The sequence below is a fragment of the Eriocheir sinensis genome, chromosome 29 (genome assembly GCF_024679095.1).
Source record: "Eriocheir sinensis breed Jianghai 21 chromosome 29, ASM2467909v1, whole genome shotgun sequence".
Taxonomy (NCBI): Eukaryota; Metazoa; Arthropoda; class Malacostraca; order Decapoda; family Varunidae; genus Eriocheir; species Eriocheir sinensis.
In genome coordinates, this window is record NC_066537.1 from 6,074,798 (window position 1) to 6,100,335 (window position 25,538).

The 25,538-nt window shown below is 44.8% G+C and overlaps 4 protein-coding genes across 9 annotated transcripts in view; 2 read left to right on the plus strand and 2 right to left on the minus strand.

The window, feature by feature from the left end:
* Window positions 1–247: 247 nt before the first annotated feature.
* On the minus strand, window positions 248–10,714 carry LOC127004890 (uncharacterized). 5 transcript variants are annotated; one of them, XM_050873103.1, is made up of 6 exons: window positions 10,442–10,460; window positions 9,495–9,592; window positions 8,632–8,741; window positions 7,886–7,954; window positions 7,123–7,272; window positions 248–6,228 (listed from the first exon to the last, which is right to left on the minus strand). In XM_050873103.1, the coding sequence occupies exons 3-6, from the start codon at window positions 8,719–8,721 to the stop codon at window positions 1,315–1,317; spliced, it is 5,223 nt and encodes a 1,740-aa protein (XP_050729060.1). In that variant the 5' UTR covers window positions 8,722–8,741; window positions 9,495–9,592; window positions 10,442–10,460; the 3' UTR covers window positions 248–1,314. The 5 variants fall into 5 exon arrangements, with proteins under 5 accessions (XP_050729060.1, XP_050729059.1, XP_050729057.1 ...); XM_050873102.1 differs by lacking the exons at window positions 9,495–9,592; window positions 10,442–10,460 and adding an exon at window positions 10,570–10,714; XM_050873100.1 differs by lacking the exons at window positions 9,495–9,592; window positions 10,442–10,460 and adding an exon at window positions 10,561–10,712.
* A 583-nt stretch (window positions 10,715–11,297) lies between these two features.
* Window positions 11,298–14,347, plus strand: LOC127004896 (protein ZNRD2-like). Its single transcript, XM_050873109.1, has 5 exons — window positions 11,298–11,434; window positions 12,565–12,738; window positions 13,259–13,343; window positions 13,457–13,664; window positions 13,886–14,347. The coding sequence occupies exons 2-5, from the start codon at window positions 12,577–12,579 to the stop codon at window positions 14,064–14,066; spliced, it is 636 nt and encodes a 211-aa protein (XP_050729066.1). The 5' UTR covers window positions 11,298–11,434; window positions 12,565–12,576; the 3' UTR covers window positions 14,067–14,347.
* A 1,116-nt stretch (window positions 14,348–15,463) lies between these two features.
* LOC127004898 (enhancer of rudimentary homolog) lies at window positions 15,464–22,390 on the minus strand. Of its 2 annotated transcripts, none has more exons than XM_050873113.1 (4): window positions 22,242–22,390; window positions 20,633–20,720; window positions 17,301–17,421; window positions 15,464–16,750 (listed from the first exon to the last, which is right to left on the minus strand). In XM_050873113.1, exons 1-4 carry the CDS (start codon window positions 22,242–22,244, stop codon window positions 16,651–16,653), a joined length of 312 nt encoding a protein of 103 aa, XP_050729070.1. In that variant the 5' UTR covers window positions 22,245–22,390; the 3' UTR covers window positions 15,464–16,650. The 2 variants fall into 2 exon arrangements, with proteins under 2 accessions (XP_050729070.1, XP_050729069.1); XM_050873112.1 differs by having other exon boundaries at window positions 17,301–17,424.
* Window positions 22,391–24,191: 1,801 nt separating this feature from the next.
* LOC127004893 (uncharacterized) overlaps window positions 24,192–25,538 on the plus strand; it is a gene marked incomplete at its 3' end in the record, with an annotated part of 49,057 nt that continues 47,710 nt past the window's right edge. The window contains 1 exon segment of the mRNA XM_050873107.1: window positions 24,192–24,345.

The following is a 25,538-nucleotide window of genomic DNA, read 5'->3' on the forward strand; positions in this document are numbered from 1 at the left end:
CAAATTTGGCCTGTCGCTGCTACACAGTAAAGCCACAAATTTGGCCCATCGCTGCTACTGGGTTAAATAGTTAGGCAGGATCTAGAATGTGTTAGTTTAGTATAATGATTAAATAGTTTCTCTTATTATGGTTATCAAATATTATACAGAAATACATCAGAATCTAGAGTGTGTCAGTTCAGTATCATTAATAGTTTCCCTTTCTACAACAGCTGGTGAATATATGATGCAGAAATAAACCAATAAATACTACAGAAATACTTTATCAATATATGTACACAAATTTACATATACAGGGTAGGTTGAAATCTTCCATAAAAAAATGTCACGAAACTCAATACCAGAACCTGCCCCACTTTCTTTCTCTTTCCTTAATCAATCACAAGCAAGACAAGGCTAATACAAGGACTTCCACTCACCATGAACTTTGATAACATGAGGCGTTTAGCGTAAAATGAGTGACCAAATAATTTAATGTGGTTTCTGTTTTTGGTGGCAACACTGGCAGCATTGAAATCTTGCTCAGTCGTGGGGTGAAGCACGTCAAGGAAAAAGTGACCTAAGAGCGAGTGATTCATAGGTCCAATATTGCATGATTTATCAGTCGGTTGGCTGGTGTGGGGTGTGCAGAGTGGTGGTTGGTTTAAAACATGTTTTGCCCAAAACTGAACAAAAGGCGGGTCGCTCCTTCTACACTCTACACACATGGCTTGCAGTCCTTCCTCTACTTTTCCCTTCCACCTCAAGTACTAAATGTAAGGAAAGTCACACTGAGCACTGCCCATTCAATGCCCTTATCCCTGTGCTCCACTTACATGTCTTACAGTCATTGAGGGCTTTTATTTGTTTAATTTTTGTCAAGGAAATGTACAAATTAAATTGTACGTTAATGTACACACTATTAAAAAATTAACATAACGGCACAAATGCATTGTACTTCTCGGTGGCCGAGACAAACAACTCAGATGTCACAGGAAGGAAAATTTGGCGAACTTTGCATCTTTTTTTCTTTGAACTTCACAAGTCCGGGACAATACGTGTAAAGTGTCCTGAGCCTGGTGCGTGTCGTAGAACGGGCTGCTGCTGTTGCATCTGTGTGTTTATGTGCTTTGTGACACAAGACATCCTCACATTATTAACTGATGAGCATGACACTGACAGGCCAGACATCACTTCACTCTCACGGGGCAGGAAAGTAAACACAACTTACTGCCAACTGTAGGCCTGAAAACTGTCCCTTGTTGGCTGCACACACCGCCATCGTCCAGACTCCACACACTTACAAACATCCTACAACTGAGTCCCTGCAAGCTGCTAGTGTTCCTGCATTAAGTGGTCATTGAACTCCTTGACGCTGCCACACCGCACGGACACATTGTTGAAGTAGCAGAAGGCACACACGAGTGTTTTATCCGGGTGTTCCTTTTCTATGTGACTCTGCAGCTCCCCGGGTGAGTAACACAACTGTGGGCTACCTTTGTTCTCGTCCAGGCACCGCCCACACACTATGGAAGGAAACCCTTTGGCGTGGTACATGCTGGCGTCACCCTCACGCACCTCCCGGGACTCCTCCGACCCTGACACCTCCTGCAGCTCCTCTGCCGTGTCATCTGGGAGGGTGACATAGAAGACATTGTTCTCCCCAAACTCCTGACACTCGCTCTCGCCGCTCCCGACGCGCATCTTCTTGGTCTCCTCCTGAACCGCCTCCGTGGCCGCGTCCGTCTCCAGGGAGCGCTTGAGCCCCTTCTTGTTGGCCTTTCCGCTCCGCCGTCCCCGCAGGCTCTTAGGGAAGTCAATGTTTGGGCAGTAGGGGTCAGCAAGGTCTGTGACGGCGTATTTCCGCACCACGACTGAACCGTCCTGGGCCTGGAAGGTGCCATTCTTGGAGGAGGACGAGGGGGAGGTGGCTTCATGGAGGACTCGTAGGATCTGCCCTTGTCTGGCCAGCTCAAGGTCCTGCTCGGTGGCCACACGCGACACATCCTGCAAGCACTCCACCTTGTTGGCCATGTACCCGGGCAGTGTTATGGTCCTGTTGAAGTTGACGTAGGTTTTGAGGGGTACAGGGATCTTGGGGCACCAGCGAGCAGCCTCCGCCAGCACGCCCTCTAAGTCCACCAGCTGGCGTGTGGTGATGAGTGCCGCGAAGAGGTGTTTGCAGAGCTCCATCTGGCCGCGGTCGATGAAGGTGTAGCATGTGCAGGACCGCAGGTGGACGTTACAGATGTGCTCGTTGGTTGTCACGCTAGACCTCACACGCGGGGGGACGTACCGCAAGATCTCCTGCCGGTAGAGGTCGAGAGCGAGTGTCTTCAGGTGTGTGTTCTGTGTGTTGGTTCGGGCTGTCACATCCCCACTCGCCTCTTCCATCTGCATCTGTAACAGCTTCTTCGTGTGCGCCGGGTTGGTCAAGATGGGCACCTCCTCCTCATCCAAGTCCACATCGAGGTCATCGGACTGCTCCACCGCCACCGAGACAAAGCCGTGCTCCTCCCAGCCGGGGTGACACACCACGCCACCCACCTCGGATAGTCTCAGGGCTTTCTCGATGGCCAGGATCTCCCGGTCCTTGCGGTCGTCGAAGCCACCCTTGGCATCACCAGTGTGTTCGTCCTGGAAGATGCCGCGGTGCAGGACCTTGTTGAGCATCTTGACGACGTAGTGTGACATCCTCTTGTTCCTGGCGCTGGTGTCCGGCTCGTCCGCCTCCCTCACCTTCCTCTCCGGCAGGTGCTCGATGGACAACAACCCGTTCTTCCGGTAGGCACTCGGCACCCTAAACACCACCTGGCACGTGTACGAGTCGCTCCACGGCGTGTCGAACCACAATTTGTTGAGGAAGAAATTAAATCCCTCCTTGTTGGCGTGACTGATCAGTGGATCCGGGATACAGTTCATTATAAACTCCTTGTAGCTGTGCTCGAGCCTCTTCCTCATCTCATTGTTCCAGGCCATGAGGACGCACTTGAAGCCCAGCTCTATGGGGGCCAGGTACATGTGCATGCTCTCCAGGGAGCAGATCTGTGCCCTGACGGTCTCCAGGGTGTTGAAGTTGTACAGGGATGAGAACCACAGCATGTACGTGACGGCGTTCCTCAACTCGTTCTTGTTCTCGTGCTGCACCAACGGCTGGAGTTCGACCTTGGAGGAGCACGGCCGCGTCCAGAAGAACCCATTTTCGTCATTGTAGATGTGGAGGACTTTGGGATGTTTGCAGGCTGGGTCTCTGCAGGGAATATTCGCAGCGATCATCTGAAAGACCAGCATGTAGGTGTCCTCTGCTTCCTTATTGCACACCGCCGAGACCGCCACCTCCTCCTGCCCCGCCTGGTCATAGTACGTCACGTAGAGCGTCTTGAAGCACCCGTTCATGAAGTCTTCCTTGGAGTCGACCCCGATGACCTCCCGTCCCAGGTCGCGCAGGGCTAACAGATTTGCGTCAGTTGCCAGAATGATCCGGTACTCTCGGTTGAGGAGTTTATCACCTCGCTGGTAGTGCAGGATGTTCTCGAAATTCGTCTCAAGTACCTTTTCAGCCTTCCTCCAGTCTGAGCAGGTTGGGTTTGGGTCCTTCCTCCAGTTCATGGCGAGATGGAGATACTTCTTGTCGATGCTCTTACAGCGGCGCGTGATCTGCCCCAGGGCTTGCGAGGCGTTGCTGGGGTCCGAGGAGGGGAGCAACGGCATCTCCCTCTGCATGGAGTTATAGATCTCATGAGCGGTGGCATTTGACAGGATCCGCGCCTTGTCCCACACGTCGCGCTCAGTCCAGGTGGGTCGTTTCCGCTCCCCGACTGGCTCTAAGTGGTGGTAGAAGTCGTTGGTAGCCCCCTTGTACACCTTCCAAGCCTTAAGGTCCTGGTCAAGCTCAAACTTCAGCTTCCACTTGCATTTGAGGTGAGGATGGTGGATCTTGTCCTTGCGTCGCTGGGTCTTGCGTCGGCCGTTCGCGCGATAACAGGCATTGCAGAGGGTAGAGGCGACATCATTCGAGTACCAGTGAGGGCTGTCCGTGGTGAAGCATCCCTCGCACGTACGCCCAGAGTCAAGGTTTAGCTGACACCCGCTGCAGAGCTTCCCGTGGGTGGTGATGGACTTGATCGGGATGCCACAGTCGCTCCGGCACTCGCTCGTCAAGGAGGCGCACTGCAGGATCATGGTCACTGCGATGAAGCGGTCCCGAGGGCGGAATTTCTCATCCTTCATGACATACGTTTCGTCGTAGCGATGGAGACGTCCCCAGTTTGGATTAGCCTCGACGGACACGGAGAGGGTTCCCGCGTCGCTCACCGGCCTCACGCGCCTGTCCACCTTGATGCACTTCTTCTTGACGTCGAACGGAATGGTGTCGATGTACGTTCTCGTCTCCACACCCGGGTTCACCTCCTCGTCGTATATCCACTTCCGTTCCTCCTTGAGCCACTCCTCGCACATCCGGCTGCTCAGGAATTCCAGCACCTCAGACCTTATCTTGGGGTCGTCCTTCTCCCCGTTGTATATCTTGGACTTTGTGATGCCGTTCTTGAGTGTGCAGCGGAGTCTCAAGCTGCCGGCCCCCTGCGTCACGAGTTCCGCCTTCAGGAGGATGGCGTTGACGGCCTCGTTTCTGCTCCTGAGCCAGTTCTTCCGGTGCTTGGGAAGGACCCCGGACTGGTGCTTGAGGTAGACATAGACATCCTTCCGGTCCACGTAGTCCTGAACCTTCTTGAGGGCGCGCTGGTCCTTCTTGCCCGTTGCGTTGCACTTGAACCTCTTGGTGACGATCTTCCCGTTCTTGAGGTAGAAGCGGACGCGTAGGGAGGAGTAGTTCTTGAGGTAGCCCACTTCCGGAGGCTTGGTCAGGAGGTCATTCACATTTTCAAAATTGAGTTCTTCCGGAGGCTGGGTAGCGCGTGACCCCCCACCGCCGCTGCGAGGGCTATGACCCACGCTGACGCTGGGCACCTCTCGCTCAGGGCTGTTTTCTGGACTGGCTCCGAATGGTACTTTTTTCTTTCGTCGGCGTGCGCTGTAGCGAGGCGTTCTGCGAGGTGATGAGTCTTCAAGCACCTGGTACAGCATGGCCACGTTGATGTCCCCCTGCATGAGCCAGGTGATGAGAACCAGACGCAGGAACTTGGAGTACTGCGTGATGTCCTGCAGGTAGTCCAGCTTATTGGGCTGCTCGATCTCCCGCACCGTCGCCGTGATGAGACCAAACGCATCTTTGTCCACCGCAGCAAGGCAGAAACCCACCACAACTGCCAGGCCATACGCGGAGTCTGCCTGCTCCACCGGGTACAGCCGTGCACACTTGTTGGAGCACATGTGGCTCTCCCCGTCCGTGAAGCTCTCAGGGTCATGGAGGCAGGAGAATGTCGGCTCAGACAGACCGAAGTGGGCGATGAACTCGTCCATCATGAAGTAGAGCGGCTCCGGCACGCTCCAGCCTAGGGTGTCGGCGTATACCACCTCGTTACGGTCGAAGCTGAAGAGGGCGAATGAGAAGTGGCTGGCAGTGTAGAGGCGGTCATTGGGGAGCGTCTGAGCGGCTTCGTTCTCCGCCTTTCCGACATGCAGCAAGAAAATGACCTGTAGCCCTGACTGGTCTGGGTGTCGCTCCTCCAAAACGGCGCACACCTCACTCACCTCGGCCAGCTCGGTGACGTTGAACACCTCAGTTGGCCAGACAGCTGACTGGCGAACGAGGTGAGCAAAGCAGTCCAGGAGGCCGTCGGTGAACCAGCGGTCACACGGGAGCGACATCAGATCGGACACGAGGGCAGTACAGGATGGGAGGCCAACGGTAACGGAGCAGCTATTGTCTTGTATGAGCTCGTGGAATCTATAAACGGCCTCCATATCGATGCTCTCCTCGCACTGGAAAGGCAGCATTAGCCTCTCCCCAAACCACTCATTCTCCTCCTGGATCTGAATGCGGTTGAGGTGGAGCTGGTGGAGGAAATCCATGTATCTCATCCGGTGCAAGTCGAAGCTGCCCACATCCGTTTCCACCACCATGTCCGAGTGCTGGGAGAGGTACTGAAGAGTGGACTGCATCTGGGACACCGGGAGAATGTGGTTGATGCTCTTCATGTCGGCGAGCCCCTCAACCATCTTCTTGTACTCGATCTTGGTGGCGCGTTTGATGGGCGGCACGCGGATGTTGGTCCCAGCGCTGCGAGCCAAGGAGCAACCCAAGTCCTCCTCGCTGTGTGGTAAGTCGGCCCCACACACCATCTCCATCTATAGGAAGACAAAGGATCAAAGCAAATATCAGCTTATGTATAGGTAAGAAAAGACATTGGCGTCCTCCACCCCTCTCCCGCATTGTTGTAATCCATGCACTCCTTTCAACAAGTACGTAACTGATATACAAAACTGCTAAAGGCAACAGAATACACTAAAAATAATGGAATAGACTGGATTTACATTTTTCTCTCACAAGTTGGTCCTTTAACCCGGTAGCAGCGACGGGCCAAATTTGTGGCTTTACGGCGTACCAGCGACGAGCCAAATTTTTGCCATGATATAAACCCCCTAAAATAGATGATGCATAAAGTGATCACAAATGCGTTGATATATATTATGAAATGGTTTGCGTGAGTGATGATTTTTTCTCATTTTTCTCGCTTAGAGGGACTTTTAAGAAACGTGATCCCCGCAGCTACCGGGTTAACTGTTACTGTATATCAAAATTGAAGTTATGAAGTGGTAAATGTTTATAAATATAACTAGGGATAAGAAGATTTTTACTAAGGATTTTAAAACATAGAGCTAGGAAGATTTTTACTTTGGATTTTTACAACTAGGGATAGGAAGCTTTTTACTTTGGATTTTGATAACTATAGATACGATTTTTACTTAGGATTTTCACTAGATACGATTTTTACTAAGGATTTTCACAACTAGAGATACAATTTTTACTAAGGATTTTAACAAGTAGGGATAGGAAGATTTTTACTAAGGATTTTCACAACTAGAGATACAATTTTTACTAAGGATTTTAACAAGTAGGGATGATAATTTTTACTAAAGATTCTTTCTCTCCCGCATCAGCTGATCTCTACACTGTTACCAAATAGAAAATAGATCCAATCACTCATCCACAGACTTCACCTCATCCGCACCACGCCTTACCTTCGTCTCCTCATCCGGAATGTCATCGTCCTCGCACTCCTCAATAATGATCTCCTCCTTGATGGCTCGGTCACCCAGCGGAGGAACTTTGCCGTGTGGAGTGATGACCTGGGGCTTGCTCGGGTCATCACCAACCTCCACCTGCACCGTCTGGGTTTAAAGAGGTCATCAGAATCAGGTCATCACTCTTTTCCTTTCATATTCCCTTCCCATATTAACCCGACTGCAGATTTCCTACAAGAAGACATCACCAAGCTACAGGAATGGAACAAAAAGTGGCTGCTACAATTCAATGAAGAAAAATGTGAAGTCCTGCACCTTGGGAGGGGAAATCCAGCATACCAATACCACATGGGAAACATTCCACTCTCCACCACAGAGGCAGAGAAAGACCTGGGAGTATATGTTACCAGGCTACCAGTGAAGGCCAAATCCGTGCCATCGCAGCGGACGGGTCAAAAACCATAATAAAGCAGGTAAAGTTAAATACAAGTAGAATAGAGCTAATAATGTGTGAAGTAGAGGATAAATACAGTATATAAAAAGCCAAATAATATGATAATGAGTCTTCCTTCTCTTCAGTGTTAGTTTGTAGGGTATTAAAAAGCATAACAGGATAGAGATAATAACGACAAAGGTAATAATACAGAAAGGTAAGTAGAAGTAAAGAGGATAAAGATACGAAAAAAATAATAATATGGTATCGAGTCTTCCTTCTCCGCAGTACATTAGTTTTAAGGGTATAAAGAAGCATGATATTCACCTCCTTCTGGCTGTTCTTGTCATCTGGCCCCCTGAAGTCCTTGCCCTTCTGCTGGCTACATCCGCGATCCTGTTGAGGGCGGAGGGTCATTAACACGAAGACGAAATGTTGAGGGAATGAAATAAAAGAAAATTGAACAAAACTAAAAGACACAACAACGCCAATCAACAATCAAGAATAAGTCATAAGTGGGAACCATTACAAAGGCAATCCCACGCCTATTACTGGACTGGACTGAAGGTGAGGTGAGAGAGTGAGAGAGAGGGTGATATTGAGACATTCGTAACCTGACCTTGCCTCTCTCCCTCTCCCTCTTTCTCTCTCTAACACGAAGCCGACATGTTGAGGGAATGAAGGTGAAGTGAGAGAGAGTGAGAGAGAGGGTGATACTGAGACATTCGTAACCTGACCTTGCCTCTCTCCCTCTCCCTCTTTCTCTCTCTAACACGAAGCCAACATGTTAAGGGAATGAAGGTGAAGTGAGAGAGAGAGAGAGAGAGAGAGAGAGAGAGAGAGAGAGAGAGAGAGAGAGAGAGATAATAGGACATTCATAACCTGACCTTTCCCCCCTCTCTCTCTCTCTCTTACACACACACGCACATACAAACACACACAAGATCGCAAGTCTAGCACACGATCAGACCAAGGCAAATGACATAAGAGTCTTTTTAAACAGACAAACTGAGGTGCTGAGATGTCTATAAGCACAGAATATAATTACTACTGCACCCATGACCTCCACCTACTTTGCTCTCCTGCAGGAAGTGGCATAACATCCGGTCCTCCTCCGCGAAGATGGCCGAACAGAAGGGACACCCGAACGCTGGGGTCGACATGGTGATGGAGCCAATGGGAACTGCAACGACACGGCAGGGGGTCATTGTGGGGGTAGTTGAGGGGGGAAACAAACAAACACTTAAGAGTAAAAGACGATTATGGAGGTATTGGGTGTGTCAGGGAAATGGAGACAGTGTAGAGTGTTGAGAAACCATGAAAATAAAGGATGTTGGTCACTCTCCTATGGCTTATAATGGATTTATGAGGATATTATATGTTGCAGGTAAAAAACGAATGTCCGATTAATTTGCCACATGAAAAACTATCAGGAAAAAGAGTTATATCATTAGAACGGGAGGCTGCCTGATGTATATTGAAAACTTATCATTGCACTATCGATATTATTTTCATTATTTATCATTTTTCATGGCAATGTATAACTGTGAGGAGTAAGTGACATGGGATAGGGGAAGGCATGGATTACTGAACCAGTCTTAACCTAACAGTACAGAGTGTGGACTGTTAGGAATAGGACGACACACATCCTGCCATATCTGAAAGGAAATGCTAAACAGATAATGGTGCTTTGTTGCTAATGCTCTGTACTGTTAGGTTAAGATAAGTTCAAGCATACTTTGAAATAGGTAAGCTCGAACTAAGGGGCGGTGGACTCCCAAGTCGACCGTGATGAACATCAACTAAACTACTACAAGACAAGACGAGATATAAAATCACAAACAATTTACGGTAGTAGACATAAACAGACACTTATTTACACCTGACGACTACATGATCCACTAGAGGCAACCACAACCTTAAATACCACACTTACCAGACTAACACAAGTACGGTACATTCAAATATTCATTCTTTCCCCGCAGCATCCAAGAGTGGAATCATCTCCCATCTCATGTAGTTAATAGCCCCACTCTTGACATATTTAGGAATAGGATCATCAATCATTGTCTCCCTAATCCTGGCCCTTCACCATATCCCAATACCTTTCCTCATCCTAATCCTGTCCTGGCCCCTTGAATCCCCCGCACAACCCCCTCTGCGGGTCCCCTAGAAATGAAATGAATAAAATGACATGGCTGGGGTGGCTGAAGTAATCCTAACCTAACAATGTACACACCCTGCCAAGCCTTCCATAACCTCACAACCCGTCACCCATGACTATATAAAAGCTAAAAACAAGGTAGAAAAGCTATAATTGCAGGGGGACAGAGGTGGAAAGGTGACAGACAGGGGTAACTATTCTTAACCTAACAATACATACAACCAACCAAACCTCACATAACATCATAGCCCGTCACCCATGACTATATAAAAGCTAAAAACACAGTAAAAAAAGCTATAATGGCAAGGGGACAGGGGTGGCAGGGTGACAGACAGGGGTAACTATTCTTAACCTACCAGTACCCATAACCTACCAGACCTCACAACCCATCACCCATGACTATATGAAAGCTAAAAACAAGGGAAAGAAACTATAATGACAGGGTTGGCAGGGTGAGACAGGGGTAACTATTCTTAACCTAACAGTACCCATAACCTACCAGCCCTCATAATCCATCACCCATGACTATAAAAGCTAAAAACAAGGGAAAGAAACTATAATGACAGGGGTGGCAGGGTGAGACAGGGGTAACTATTCTTAACCTAACAGTACCCATAACCTACCAGACCTCATAACCCATAACCCATGACTATATAAAAGCTAAAAACACAGTAAAAAAGCTATAATGGCAGGGGGACAGGGGTGGCAGGGTGACAGACAGGGGTAAACATGGCGACACGCGGCGGCCGAGACGGGACAAGAGACGCCTTCCTTCCCGCCGCCTCCATCCCTGACCCCTGACCCCTGACCGCCCCTCACTGACCTCGGACACACTCACACGGGTCACCTCAGCACAAAATAAGGCCAGACGGTCGAGTTATCAGTCCAGGAGCCGCGAAAATAGCAGCTGCCATCTTGTCCCTTCCTCGAGCCGTGGGATCTCGCTTGGGTTGGCAATTGGTTCCCCTGACTCGCTCCTGGTTTTGTGGGTTTTATTGGGTTTATGAGGCTGTTAGATGGTTTTGGGGGGTATTTTTTAGAGTAAAGTACGATTATGGAGGTTTTGGGTGTGGTAGGGAGATCGAGAAAGCATGGAGTGTTGAGAAATCTTGGAAAATATGAAATGGTGGTCTCGGTTTTGTGGGTTTTTAGCGGTTTATGAGGCTGTTAAATGGTTTTACTGGGGATATTTTTGTGTAAAGTACGATTATGGAGGTTTTGGGAGTGTTAGGGAGTTCGAGACAGCGTGGAGTGTTGAGAAATCATGAAAAATAAAGGATGTTGGTCACTCTCGTATGGTTTATAATGGATTTATGAGGATATTATATGCTATTTTGGGGTATATATAAAAATACACTACGATTATGGAAGTTTTAAGTGCGATAGAGAAACCGAGACAGCCTGGAATGTTGAAAAATAAAGAATGTTGGTCACCCTCGTATGTCTTCTAACGGATTGATGAAGCTATTATATATTCTTTGAGTCGGTATATAACGTTAAAGTATGATTACAGAAGTTTTAATAATGACAGAAAAGCCGAGGCAGCATGGAGTATTGAAAAAATTTATTAGAAACCCGATACAAAGGCATAATCCTGAACCTGGACTTGATGTTAAATAAGTCACTCAGTACTCCCACAACAAGGCCTTCAGATATTTCTTTATTCAGACGTGACACTGGTTTTCCCTTTGCCCTAAACCTTGATAATAAAGGTGAGCCAAAACCCTACGAAACAGAGGAAGGAGAAGACTTGAAAGGGCATTTTATATTCATTCCATAGTGGGATTAACGAAGGGCTTCTTTGAGCAGGCCTATATATATTTTTTTCCTTGGTGTCCTTTTATGGTTCACAAAATTCCCAATAACAAAATAACTGTGTAAATCAGGTTAGTCTCAGGGCAGAGGTAGCCATAAAACCTGACAATTGTTATCCCTTAGATTTGTCACATAACTTTTTGTTCCCCGTATATATGTTTTGCAAAATTGATGATTACGTAGTTAGGCAAATGTTTCTTTCATCAGCAGGCCACAAGTCAGGTTATGGCATATTAGGTTAGATTTAGGGTATTATTTCAGAAGCTCACCCATCTCAGCGAAGGACATGGCTGACTGCCACAACTTTTTTCATTCATCCACTTGTGTTTTTCCATGATTTCAGCTTTCCCTTCATCTGCAACACTTTTTCCATTCATCCACTTGTGTTTTTCCATTACTTTAGCTTTCCCTTCATCTGCAATACTTTTTCCATTCATCCACTTGTGTTTTTCTGTGATTTTAGCTTTCCCTTCATCCACAACATGTTTTTCCATTCATCCACTTGTGTTTTCCCATTCATCCACTTGTGTTTTCCCATTCATCCACTTTTTTCTCCATTCATCCACTTGTGTTTTTCCATTACTTTAGCTTTCCCTTCATCTGCAACATTTTTTCCATTCATCCATTTGTTTCTCCATTCATCCTCTTGTGTTTTTCCATGATTTTAGCTTTCCCTTCATCCACAATATTTTTTCTATTCATCCACTTGTGTTTTTCTATTACTAGCTTTCCCTTCATCCACAACATTTTTTACATTCATCCACTTGTTTCTCCATTCATCCACTTGTGTTTTCCCTTCATCCACTTATTCTTTCCCTTCATTCACTAAAGTTTTTCCTTTCATATGTCTATCCATCACCTCTCTTCTCTTCCCCACTGTTTATTCATCTATCTCCCTCCCCTTCTATATATCTATTTATTTTATATGTCTCTTTTATTTCTACATATTTCTTCTTCTCTCCATCTATCAGTATTTGTCTACTTATTTTATCCTTCACTTATTCCACGTCATCCACTCCCCCGGCAGGCAGGAGGCACCATGGCGGAATTGGAGGATGACTATAACTGGCAGCCGCCCTCGGAGTCGGAGCTGAAGGTGATCGAGGCGCGGCGGGAGCGGAACAACAAGATCAGCTCCATCATGGGACAGTACCTGCTCAAGGGCTACAAGATGCTGGCCGTCACCTGTGCCGTCTGTGATGTGGGTAGTCTGAGGTTATTTTATTTATTTATTTATTTTTTTTTTACCGCAAAGGAGTCAGGTCAAGGGCATAAAAAAAGGAATCAATAATGAAAAAAAATCCTGCTAATCACTGCTCCTAAAAAGAGTTAGAGGAGTGGCCGAAAGATAGGTCAATTTCGGGAGGCAAGGGAGGCATCTGAAGGACAAAAACAAAACTATCAATGGAAAAGTCCGCTATACACTGCATCAACTAAGGAAAAAAGGATAGGGGAGAAGAGAGGTCAATTTTGGGTGGAGAGGTGGCTTGATACTCTCTACTTGAAAGGGTTGAAAATCCTAGGGTATTATTAACCATTTTAGCAGTTGTTTTGGTCTCTACGCTCTTTCCTACTAATTTCTGAGAAGCTTCAAGGTTAGTGGAATATGTATATGATAACAGAGGAGCAGTTGATTTAGTAGGAGACGAGATATCAGCGCTGTAAATAAAAGTCGTAAACTATTATTCTATCTGCTTCGTCTTCTCACTTGCATGTGCCAGTGTGTGTTGCTGGAGGATCGCCTCAAGAACAAGTACTGCATCGGCTGTTTAGAGGTGGACGCAGACACCAAAAAGGACAACCCTGGTGAGTCTGGGGTTGGCTCAATGTCGGTGTTGGTTCAATCAATCAATAAATCAACCTGTCTTGCCTCCAGCCATGAGTCAATCAATCAGTCAATCAACCTGTCTTCCCTGCAGCTGTGAGTGAGGAGGCAGCGCGGAGAACAGTCGAGGAGATACAACACCGCAACACCACCGAAGAGCAGCCACACCACACGTCCGCCAGCACCACCACAGCGTCACCCCCCTCCGCCACCTCGCACAACCAGCCGCCCGTCTCCGTACAGTCGGCGGCCACCTCATCCACGAACACCCCCACCTCGCAGCGACACAGTGCAAAGAATACGTGAGTTCCGAGGCCTCTTCTTCTTCTTTGTCTTCTTCTCTTTCTTCGTTTATATTCCATCTTCTCACGTTCGCGGGTTCGAACTTGCGATGATCCTCCTTCATCTTGCTCGGTCCAGTGCTAGTCCTCCTCTATTTCTGACACTTTCAAGTCTTGTTGCTTTTGTTTGCCTTTGAGTTGCTTCCTTTACTCTAAAAAAATGTTCTACTATCACATTCCAGGTTAACAGTGTATGGTGTTGACCTGACGGAGAGCGCAGGCGAGGCAGTGGCAGCTTTACGTGACAAGCTGGTGTGGGCGTCAGGGCAGCTGTGCACCACCAGCAGCATCCATGAGGCGCAGAGCTTGGCTGGGCTCATCACGGAGACCTGCAAAGCCATCACCGCTATCAAGGAATTGTAGGCGCTGTGATCTCAGTCCTTCCCTCCAAAATGTGTGTGATAAGGTGGATGTCTGACCCGCACCACTGGAAGGCTCTCTGGTGTTCACGACTGTCCTCGAAACACCCCCACACATTAAGTCTGGACATAACACCAACAGATCTGTTCACCTAAGCAATGGTCAACCACAACCTAGGTCCTTAAGACACCCGAGGATGTAACTTTGCACATTATAAGATACTTCATAACCAAAGTGAGTAGTGTAAGATCATAAAACATCACTATGAACAAAATTTCCTCTACTGCAGTTTTCTCATTACTCTTAACTCCTGCATCATCTCCCTGCCATATAACCACACTAATTACTTTGCCATGATGGAACACCCCAATCAGTGTGTCAGAAATTACTCATTGCCTTGTGTGTTAAGTGTTAGTCTCTGGTGCTTCATATGCAGTACTCTACCAAGGCCAGCAGGCAGATGATATTGTTCCAAGGAAGCTGTGCCCTCCATATGCAACAGCAACACTAGCACAATGTATCAAGTTCAGGGCACTCATGCAAACAGTATAGTTATCTCTAGGAGCACAAAATAACTGCAAGGTGCATTGTCCTGTCAGTTTATAATTATTTTTGCCTTAATGGAAGTTACCTTGAATCGCTGCTGCTTCTGTAATGTTTATTGTGATGTAACATGGCAGCTCTATCCAAGTGTTGTATGGAAAGGTTAGGAATAGAGTAAGGGGAACTGACCAGCCATTTTCTGCATTTATGATCAATAGAAGGGAGACTAAAGGGAATTAAGTAAAAATTGATGTAACCTCTTCTTGAGTGACCTAACATGCCAACTCAATCCAAGTGTTATATGGAAAGGTTAGGAATAGAGTAAGGGGAACTGACCAGCCATTTTCTGCATTTATGATCAATAGAAGGGAGACTAAAGGGAATTAAGTAAAAATTGATGTAACCTCTTCTTGAGTGACCTAACATGCCAACTCAATCCAAGTGTTATATGGAAAGGTTAGGAATAGAGTAAGGGGAACTGACCAGCCATTTTCTGCATTTATGATCAATAGAAGGGGGACTAAAGGGAATTAAGTAAAAATTGATATCCTCTTCTTGAGTTAGGACGGAGTACGGCAATGCTATTCAAGTGTCACAAACCATGGTCGTCATCTGGTCAGTCTGCAAACCTTTCAGTCCGCACCTTTCCCTTCAGAGAGCCACTACCATACACGCCTTTTGCTCAGAACTTAATATTTAACAAGTAATTAAGATTATATGTATTTTAATGTGTATGTGCATTATGGAAGTGATAATTTGCTATACTTATTACTTTGCTCTTAATACACTCAAAGAATCCAATGCTGTGATGATCTGTATGCTTAAAAGGCTTGCCTCACCGTGAAATAAACCCTTCAGCAAAGAAAACTTTTATTGGTACAGTTCAGAAGTAAGACAATGTTCTTCCAGGACAAAGAAACCACAGAAAGTAAAGTTTTTCATCTTGATTTGTTTTGTTCTGCGTCTGCTGTGCTGCATGTTGACCAGCACAGCAGAAGACACACTGCAACACAAGTTTACCTTCATCCCAGAGCTGGACAGGTAACAGAAGACTGAAACATGGAAGATACATTCAAAGCTCGCGTAGGATCCACGGACACCTCAAGACTGCCCAGTGACTCTGCCTCCCTTTGTTTGCTACGGGGGCACAGCAGCCCACGCCATCAGTGGAAAAAAAGACCGTGGATAGGAAAGTGAGGGAGACTGGTCACACCGGGTACCATGCGTCGCCCTACCCCAACCCCCCTGGCATGTGACACTCTGGACGTGACACTCCCACCACCGGCAGCTGTCACGTGCCTTGCCAGTGGATTTGTACTGTTCTTCCCAGAAATGAACTGGAAACTACTGTGTTACTGCTGCCACAGGCTTTTCCCAACTTCCAGGGTTGGAATCTGCGGGAACACCTGTTTCTGAGTACCTGGAACTCACGTTTTTTCCCAATAGCTTCCTGTACGCCAGCACTGATAAACTCTCTTGCACCCTATACTTGTAATTCTTTAATATCATGTAAGTGTGCAAAATTTTAATCTCTTAATTGTCTTTGAGTCTAATCTCAAGGAGCACTGCAGTGGAACAAGAAGACTGGGCAGCTCTTGCTTGAAAAAATGTGCTTGTGTGGCAGAGCTCTGGTGCTACGGGAGGACAAGGCAACAAAGAATCCACTCACTGGCTGGCAGATGCTTGCACATGAATGACAAACTCTTCCCGAAAAATAACCAAATTTCCAGTTTATAGTGATACTTTTAATCTGTTCAAATTCTGGCATTCATTTGAATCAATTAACTCTAAATTTGTTGGATAAGTTGAATATTGCACTGCGGGAAGGCTCGGCAGCACCACAACCTCTACGACACGAGATGCAGGCCAGTGATTTCCAGGTATCAGAGTGAGAAGCAGTGAGCAAGTGTTATGGGAGGATGGTAACCCAGCTTTAAAGATTATTCGCAACACGCTGAGACATGAAGAATCTGAGGGAGCAGGGAAGGCCCACTCCCGAGGCTCCCAGGTGCTTGCAAAGGCCCCGGCAGCAGTGTTCCATTTCTTAGTTTGCTTTGGCAGCCTGACGCCGCAACAGAATGTAGATCTTTTCCTTTATCCAGTCTTTGTTGTAAGGTGCATAGGTGTTGGTGCTCTTCTGGTACCTGTGAATGGAACGGTGCTAAATGAATCTGGTACTGTCATGAGGGTATTTTTTTTGTGTATACGTGTATATAGTGTGTCATGGTGTGTATGTGTGCGGACGTGTGTGAGACGTTTAGTGTTTATGCGTTGTCAATTTCAACTGTGAACTAAAACCTGACCAGAGGATACGAAACCAGTTCTCTCAACAATACACCTTTGCTAATAAATAAGTCCCACTCAAGTGCTAGTCTCCCTATACTGTTTGATGATCCCAGTGAAGAGCAGAACTGGTTATTCAATGTCACCAATACGTGACACTACATCCTTCCTCTCTGCTCCTCATCAAGACCACTAACTCTACCTCTGCTCCTCACCAAGACCACCACTACCACTAACTCTACCTTTCTACTCCTTGCCAAGACCACTAACCCTACTTCTCTGCTCCTCCCCATGACCTTATTATTATTTTTCTTTTTTTTACAGCAAGGGAGACAGTTCAAGGGGAAAGACAAAAACATATAAAAAAGTCAACTAAGAAAATGAAACGAGAGGTCATACAAGGTCACTTACACAAGGCATGAGAGGTCTGCCAGCTGGTCAATGAAATCGAAGAGCTGGGAGATGTCGTAGGTGATGCTCGGTGTGTTGGGGTTCATGCGCTTGAGGTGCTCCTCGTAGATCTTACACACACCTGCTTAGGGACAGGAAGAGAAGGCTGTTCCAACACTCTTAAAGGGCAAGGGTAAAAATGCATCACTATACCTCTTTGGAAATAAAAGAAGGTTGCTCTTACTCTGTGGTAGAAAAGACCTGCACATATTATCAAATGTTCAGGGCTCTTCCTACAAAAGTTTTTCAAGGCCAGAGAGGAGCTATGATGGGTTGTCATGAGTGTTTTTTTCTGTTCATGGCATGGAAGCCTTGCAAAACTACCATAAGGGTCAGGAAGCCACTCATGGAAACCCCTACAACTTTTGCGAGAGCCTTATTAAATATATGTATCAAGAAGCCACTCATGGAAACCCCTACAACTTTTGCGAGAGCCTTTTTAAATATATGTATCAAGAAGCCACTCATGGAAACTAATAGATATGCAACTATCAGATGATGGCAATGTAGAGGACGCCTGGCTAAGCTTTAAAAATCACTTACTCGCTCAGCAGGACACATTTGTCCCCTTGTGCGAGAAGCAAATTAACACTAATAAAAGCCCACCTTGGTTTAATAGCGAAATTAAACACTCAGTCAAGGAGAGAAAATTGTTTTACAGGTTAAAGAAAGAACAAAGCACGCCTGAAAACATCAGACTCTACAATGATGCCAGGCGACGAGTAAACAGATTAGTGCGTCAGGCAAAGCGTAAATATGAAGAAAATATTGCAGCCAACTGTAAAAATAATCCGAAATCCTTCTTCAGTTACATAAACAACAGAAAGGCAATCAGAAGTGGAATTGGACCCTTAACAAACAGCGACGGTGCACTAGTGACTGACAGCCAACACGTTGCAAACCTATTAAATAATTACTTTTCCTCGGTGTTTAATAATAACAGTCCTCCCACCACCACCACCAACACCAGTACTAATGTAAATCCTGAGCATGCATTGCCTAACTTTGAAATAAAACCCGATGAAGTCCTTAAAGCCCTCAAATCACTTAAAACAAATAAAAGTCCTGGACCTGACAAAGTATATCCAACTCTGCTGAAAGAAACAAAGAGCGAAATACTCTCCTCCCTCACAACTGTATTCAATATGTCCTTGCGACAAGGCATCGTCCCTTCAGATTGGAAAAAGGCTAACGTGACACCGATTTTTAAGAAAGGAGACAAAAAAGTACCAGGTAATTACAGGCCCATTAGTCTAACTTCGGTTGTAGGTAAGCTACTTGAGGGCATAATTAGAGACAAAATTGTGAGTTACCTTGAAAGCCACTCATTAATTGGGGACTCACAACATGGCTTCCGAAACAAAAGATCCTGCCTATCAAACCTATTAACCTTTCATAACGACCTCTTCACTGTTTATGATGTAACCAAATCACTGGACATAGTCTATCTTGATTTCCAGAAAGCGTTTGATAAAGTCCCACATCATAAATTACTTTACAAATTAAAGCAAATAGGTATTGACGGTCAAGTACACCAATGGATCGCGAATTGGTTGAGCAACAGACAACAAATAGTGATTGACGGATTTAACTCAGAGTGGGCGCCGGTCACTAGTGGCGTCCCTCACGGCTCGGTTCTTGGCCCAGTGCTCTTCATTATTTACATCAACGACGTGGATGTTGGACTCAATAATCGCATTAGTAAATTTGCAGACGACACAAAGATTGGTAACTCGGTTCTCACTGACGGGAACAGGCAAAGCCTCCAAGAGGATTTGCACAAAATTTCAGCTTGGTCGGATAGATGGGAGATGCCCTTTAACGTAAGCAAGTGCCAGGTCCTTCAAGTTGGAACGAGGAATAAGAAGTTCGATTACGAAATGCACGGCGTTAAACTCAAAAGCGTTCAATGCGTCAAGGACTTGGGGATCAAAATCGCGTCAAACCTCAAATTCTCACAGCAGTGCATCGACGCAGCAAATAAAGCGAACAGAATGTTGGGCTTCATTAAAAGAAACTTTTTATTCAAGAATAAAGATGTAATACTCCCGCTCTACAATAGTTTAGTCAGACCCCACTTGGAATATGCGGTACAGTTTTGGTATCCTCACCATGCAAAGGATATTGCTAAATTAGAAGGTGTTCAGCGTCGGGCAACGAAAATGATCCCTTCCTTGCGCAACAAATCCTACAAAGAAAGGCTTTCTACCCTTGACATGTTCTCTCTTGAGAAACGTCGCCTCCGAGGAAAATTGATCGAATGTTTTAAAATACTTAATAGTTTCACGAATGTAGACAGATCAACATTGTTTATGATCGATGACACTTTGCTCACGAGGAACAATGGCGTAAAACTCAAATGTAGACAAGTAATTTCAGACTGCACCAAATTTTTCTTCACCAACATTGTAGTGCGAGAATGGAATAAGCTTCCACCATCAGTGGTCCAGTGTAACACGACTGACTCCTTCAAAAACAAGCTCGACCGTCACTTCCTTCAACTTAATATCAACTAGAGTAGAAATGCAACGTTTAGGAGCCTTCTGATTAATGTAAAATCACTTAGGTTTAAGGACAGACCACCTAGTCTGGACCATGGGGTCTGTGTGGTTTGATTTTCTGTGTAAATCTATGTAAAACAACTTTTGCGAGAGCCTTATTAAATATATGTATCAAGAAGCCACTCATGGAAACCCCTACAACTTTTGCGAGGGCCTTTTTAAATATTTGTATCAAGAAGCCACTCATGGAAACCCCTACAACTTTTGCGAGAGCCTTTTTAAATATATGTATCAAGAAGCCACTCATGGAAACCCCTACAACTTTTGCGAGAGCCTTTTTAAATATTTGTATCAAGAAGCCACTCATGGAAACCCCTACAACTTTTGCAAGAATATATGTACTAAGGTTCCGAAGACTTTGATATTATGGGCCTAAGGTATATAGTCTGGTAATGACTGGAAGGTGTATTACTCTTGTTATTTGCCTTACAAAAATAAAAAGCTAGGCATTGACAATGAAGAGGAAGTGCAAAATCATAACAAAATATATCACTGTAAAAAAATGATAAAGTAAAGGAGAAACAGATGGAAGGAAGAGACTTAGCTAAATAATCTGCCAATGACTGCAAGGTGTAATACTTTTATTATAAGTGGGAAAATCATAGAAAAAAAACATCACTGAAAAAAAAAAAAAAAGATAAAGTGAAGGAAAGGAGAGAGAAACGGATATATTCTATGAACTGGACAAGACTGTCTCCGCCATCCACAACAGCTGCTTTATCCACAACCAACCTTCCATACACTCGTTGACACTCTCGTAATCAGAAAATGTCCTCGTCTCTGGCTTGGGTCCCGGCTGCACGAGAAGGATTGTGTGAGCCTGGAAGGGGAGCAAGGGAAAACAGAATTACCACGGGGATGAAACTATAAAGAAATAAATAAAAATCTATATATTTTTGTATAACTTTAAACATGGCATAACCTTAACAGAAAGCAACAATAAATGCCCTTACAGTATAATTTGGAGACAAACATGCTTGGAAACTAACCTAAGAAAACGTACTATAACCTGACATCCAAACCTAACTAAACCTAATGCTGTACCCCAAACTGCAGCCCCCCCCCCCCTCCCAGTTGTCTTCTAAGCATCGGTGACACTGGAATAATTGTTAGGTTAGTTCCAAACCATGTGCACCTTCAGTTTATTGTTAAGGAGCATATAATTCATCCTTCACCCATAATATGAAGACATACATAGTATTCCGAGGGGGTGGAGCTAAACCACACATTTACCTGATATTTCAGAGGTACTTTTTTTTTCTCCTTGTGTGAGTAGAAACGTAAGTGTGTACAAAGTGAGCGATACATCGTCCGTTAGCTACAATATGGGTAAATTTCCAGATTGTCACCCGTGGGACACCATTGGATGAAACTATTTTTTTTCTGGTAGTTTTCGGTGTGTTATGAAATAATTTGCTAACTGTTTTTGTTGCAAATCATTAAATCACTAGTAAAATTAGACTTTTCACTGCCTGTTGTGCACCCACCGCCGCCACCGCAAAATAACTCGCAGGGAGGTTCAACTTGCTTACTGTCTCTATATTTCATTCACTGTCCACAAAGATCACAAGTGACCAAACTAGAACAAAACCAGGCACATTAATGTCTTCCTGCTGTGTATTCCCCCAGCGCGCATGAATGATAAACAGCAAAGCGACATATTTCTGTGTCCCGTCCCGCCCTGCGCTGTGTATTTCAGCCACCCCACACTGCATGCCGAACAAATTAAAACTAACCAAACCTAACTTGATGTAACTTACCTAACGGGGGGCTTTGCCCCCTTCGATACCTCTAACAGGAGAGCTTTGCCCCCCTCGAGCCCCCTAGTGGGAGGGTCTTCGACCCCCTTCTATTTGCAACGGAAAAGCAATAAGTCAGTGTCTTGTATGGACACAAAATACATCATACAGCACCAGGGTGTTCTTTGCAGTGAGACGGGTGAAAATCTGGAATAATACCATAATATGAAGGTGTTTGTGGTATTTTGAGTTGATGGAGCTGAACTACATGGGGGCGTGGCCTGCCTACCCTGTGGCCCTGAACACCCCTGCGGGACTGAAAAAATCACCCTGTGGCCGCACCTTCCAAATGCTGGGGCCTCGCCTTACCTTACGCCCTTAACCCTTAACACACAGAGAATCCTAGTCCCCTGCAAGCATCACCGCCATTAAAATCTCCACTAAAACACGTTGCTAATGACACCTCCAATTTCTCGGCCCTCCCTAAACCAGACCGGCCAGGCACCATATCTCCTCTAACACCTTCACTACACACTCCTCAGCCTTATTTATAGTGGCCTTAGGGTCTTGAGGTTCCTAAGAATGTGATTTGGGGTCCGTACCATGACTTAGAGCTGTGTAAAGAGGAATATAAGGGATCTTTTTTCCTTCTCTATCCTCGCCTTCCCCAAACAAGCCACTCTTCCTCTTCCTCTTCTTTAGTCCTGTATCTTCTTCTTCTTCTTCCTTTTCCTCCTCTCTTCTCTTCAATGGCGTTATTTTACTTATCTTTCCTCATTATAATACGCTTAGGACTTTATATTTAACATTATTCTATATTTTCTATCTTCTTTTTACATTTATCTTCTTCTTTAGACCTGTATCTTCTTTTTCTTCCTCTCTTCTCTTCAATGGCGTTATTTTACTTATCATTCCTCATTATAACACGCTAAGGACTTTATATTTAACATTATTCTGTATTTTCTATCTTTTTACATTTATCTTCAATTCTTTAGATATATCTTCTTCGTTTTATTCTTCCTCTCTTCTCTTCAATGACGTTATTTTACTAATCATTCCTCATGATAATACGCTTAGGACTTTAGATTTAACCTAATGAGTTGGTATGAGTTGAATATGAGTTAATATGAGTTGACAATAGTTGATGAGTTGATTTGAGTTGATATGAGTTAATTGATTTGAATTGATATGAGTTGAAAATGAGTTGAATATGAGTTGAATGAGTTGATTTGAGTTGAATATGAGTTGATATGAGTTGATTTGAGTTGAATATGAGTTGAATATGAGTTGAATGAGTTAAGTTGAATATGAGTTGATATGAGTTGATTTGAGTTGAATATGAGTTGAATATGAGTTGAATGAGTTGATTTGAGTTGAATATGAGTTGATATGAGTTGATTTGAGTTGAATATGAGTTGAATATGAGTTGAATATGAGTTGAATGAATTGATTTGAGTTGAATATGAGTTGATATGAATTGACATGTTTTTTTTTTTGGGGGGGGGGGTATCTCGTTGGGGATATACCCCAATGGAGGTTCATTTGAGTTGAATATGAGTTGATTTGAGTTGAATATGAGTTGATATGAGTTGATTTGAGTTGAATATGAGTTCATATGAGTTGATTTGAGTTGAATATGAGTTGATATGAGTCGATTTGAGTTGAATATAAGTTAATTGATATGAGATGAATATATATGAGTTGAAAATGAGTTGATTTGAGTTGAATATGAGTTGATATGACTCGATTTGAGTTGAATGAGTTGAACATATGAGTGTATTTGAGCTGAATATGAGTTGATTTGAGTTGAATTTGAGTTGATATGAGTTGAATTTGAGTTGAATGAGTTGATATATGAGTTGAATATGATCGAGCTGAATATGAGTTGAATGAGTTGATATGAGTTGAATGAGTTGATATGAGGCTAATCTGAATGATGATTGAGGGCTATAGCATGGCGATCAATGTTCCAAGCTCGGTGTTAAAATGGATGATAACGATATATAGATCTCAATGGCTCTCCCGATCAATATATTCAGCATTTACGCACGAACTCTATAACCTAGCTCTGACCTTTATTTTAAGTCATGTAGACACAGCTATTCCAACAACCAGATAGGCCTATAGGAAGAGATCGAGGAGGAGGAGGAGGAGGAGAAAGAGGAGGAGGAGGAAATGTTCAAAACTTTAGAGCTTTACTTTACCAGAACATGAGATAAAGAGGAAGATGAGGATGATGATGATAAGGAGGAGGAGAAGAAATTATAAGGATGTTACGGAAAGGTGTAAGGGCGGAAGAGGATATAAGATGAAGGTGAAGAAGGGAGATGAAGAGGAGGAAGAAGAGGCGGAGAAGAACGGAAATGGATGAGGAAGAGGAGGCGGAGGAAGAGAAGAAGACGGATATGGATGCTGAGGAAAGGTGTGAGAGAGGAAGAATATAGGAGTAAAAGGGTAAGATGGAGAAGAAGAAGAGAGAAGAGGGGGAGGAGGAGAAGAGAGAGAGGGAGGTGGAGGTAGTAGCAGTAGTACATAGCAAAGGGTCAACCCGAGTCAGTTTATTCCGCTTGCCAGTCCGCGTTAGCAACACAGAGTGATCACATGTTCGTCTCCCTCGGGTTGTGGACTTCCCTTCTCCTTTTTGTCCATCACCCTACCTCATGTACCCTACCGAGACCTCTGCAACACCCTACAACATCTCCCTAGGTTAGTTTTACACGGGGACTCTTCGTAGGCGCAATATATAACTTCTCTCTCCTAGTGCACCGTGTTTTCCAAGTTATTAGCAATGCAAGACAGTGTTATAGCTCTTTATTCCAGAGTCATGTGCGAAGGTGACGTCAACGGGAACGAGAGGGAAAAAAAAGTAAAAAGGGAAAGTGTGGATCGAGGGAGGAGCGGAGAACGGGGGAGGGATTTTAATTGTGTTGTAAAGTGGACAATAGGTAGAATTTAAGTGTTTTGTGTTGTATAAGAGATAATGGGAGGAAGTATTTTGTATTGTGAATTCGAGAACGAGGGGGATATATATAATTTGTGTTGAATAGTAGAGCACAGAAAGAAGAATATATAGGCCTATAGATATTTGTTGTTTTAAAAATTCGAGAACGAGAACTATTTTGTGTTGTATGAGAACGGGAAGAAATACATTAAATTTTGTGTTGTAAATTCGAGAGCGAGAAGGATTTGAGTTGCATGAATTTTTATATAGATGCAAAGGGGAGGAATTTGTGTTGTACGTAGATTTGAGAACGAGAATTAGAACTATTTTGTGTTGTAAATTCGAGAACCGGAAGAAGTAGTACTATTTAGTATTGCGTAGACTTAGGTAATTACGTATTTATGAAGCAGCTCAGCAAAGGTTCAAGGTACACACATCTACACCTTGAAGGGTAGCACGAACGTCCTCTTGGAACGGCCCTCTTCAATGTCAGTCAGGGAACGTGTGTTTGCTGTGTTTGCTGCCGTGTTCCCTTAATCTGTATTGCCCTCGACACCTTCCAAACGTGGTGAATGTAATCGCGGTGTCTCTCCCAAGGCATACAGATTCGTCCTGGGCTGTCAGAGAAAACGGTAGATGTAACGAGGAGACTTCGAAGGCCTGGGTATTCTCGGCTAGACGCTTCCACCTCTCATGTCAACTATTTCCAAAGGCCAACAAGGAGATCAGTCGGGTTCTAATGCGTGTTTCTTTACGTTCATGGTACAAAAGAAGGGTCAATCTACCACCAGGGTCATAAGACTACTTTTAAAAATGCCCCAAACTCCTACGTAATGAGACTTAATTCGAAAGCCCCGGTATTCTCCGACGCTTCCGTTTCTTCCAAAGGCCGAAAGGGAGGTCAGTCGGGTTCTGATGAGTGTTTCTTTACGTTCATGGTACAGAAGAAGGGGCAGTC

Coding starts and splice junctions, on each gene's coding strand:
- LOC127004890 (XM_050873102.1), bottom strand. CDS start 8,721: ATGTCGACCCCAGCGTTCGGGTGTCCCTTCTGTTCGGCCATCTTCGCG. Junction 7,955..8,631: donor ACTTCCTGCAGGAGAGCAAA/GTAGGTGGAGGT, acceptor CGCCCTCAACAG/GATCGCGGATGTAGCCAGCA. Junction 7,273..7,885: donor ACAAGAACAGCCAGAAGGAG/GTGAATATCATG, acceptor CTTTAAACCCAG/ACGGTGCAGGTGGAGGTTGG.
- LOC127004896 (XM_050873109.1), top strand. CDS start 12,577: ATGGCGGAATTGGAGGATGACTATAACTGGCAGCCGCCCTCGGAGTCG. Junction 13,344..13,456: donor CACCAAAAAGGACAACCCTG/GTGAGTCTGGGG, acceptor TCTTCCCTGCAG/CTGTGAGTGAGGAGGCAGCG. Junction 13,665..13,885: donor CGACACAGTGCAAAGAATAC/GTGAGTTCCGAG, acceptor ATCACATTCCAG/GTTAACAGTGTATGGTGTTG.
- LOC127004898 (XM_050873112.1), bottom strand. Junction 17,425..20,632: donor TGTCAACGAGTGTATGGAAG/GTTGGTTGTGGA, acceptor CCTGTCCCTAAG/CAGGTGTGTGTAAGATCTAC. Junction 16,751..17,300: donor GCAGACCTCTCATGCCTTGT/GTAAGTGACCTT, acceptor TTCCATTCACAG/GTACCAGAAGAGCACCAACA.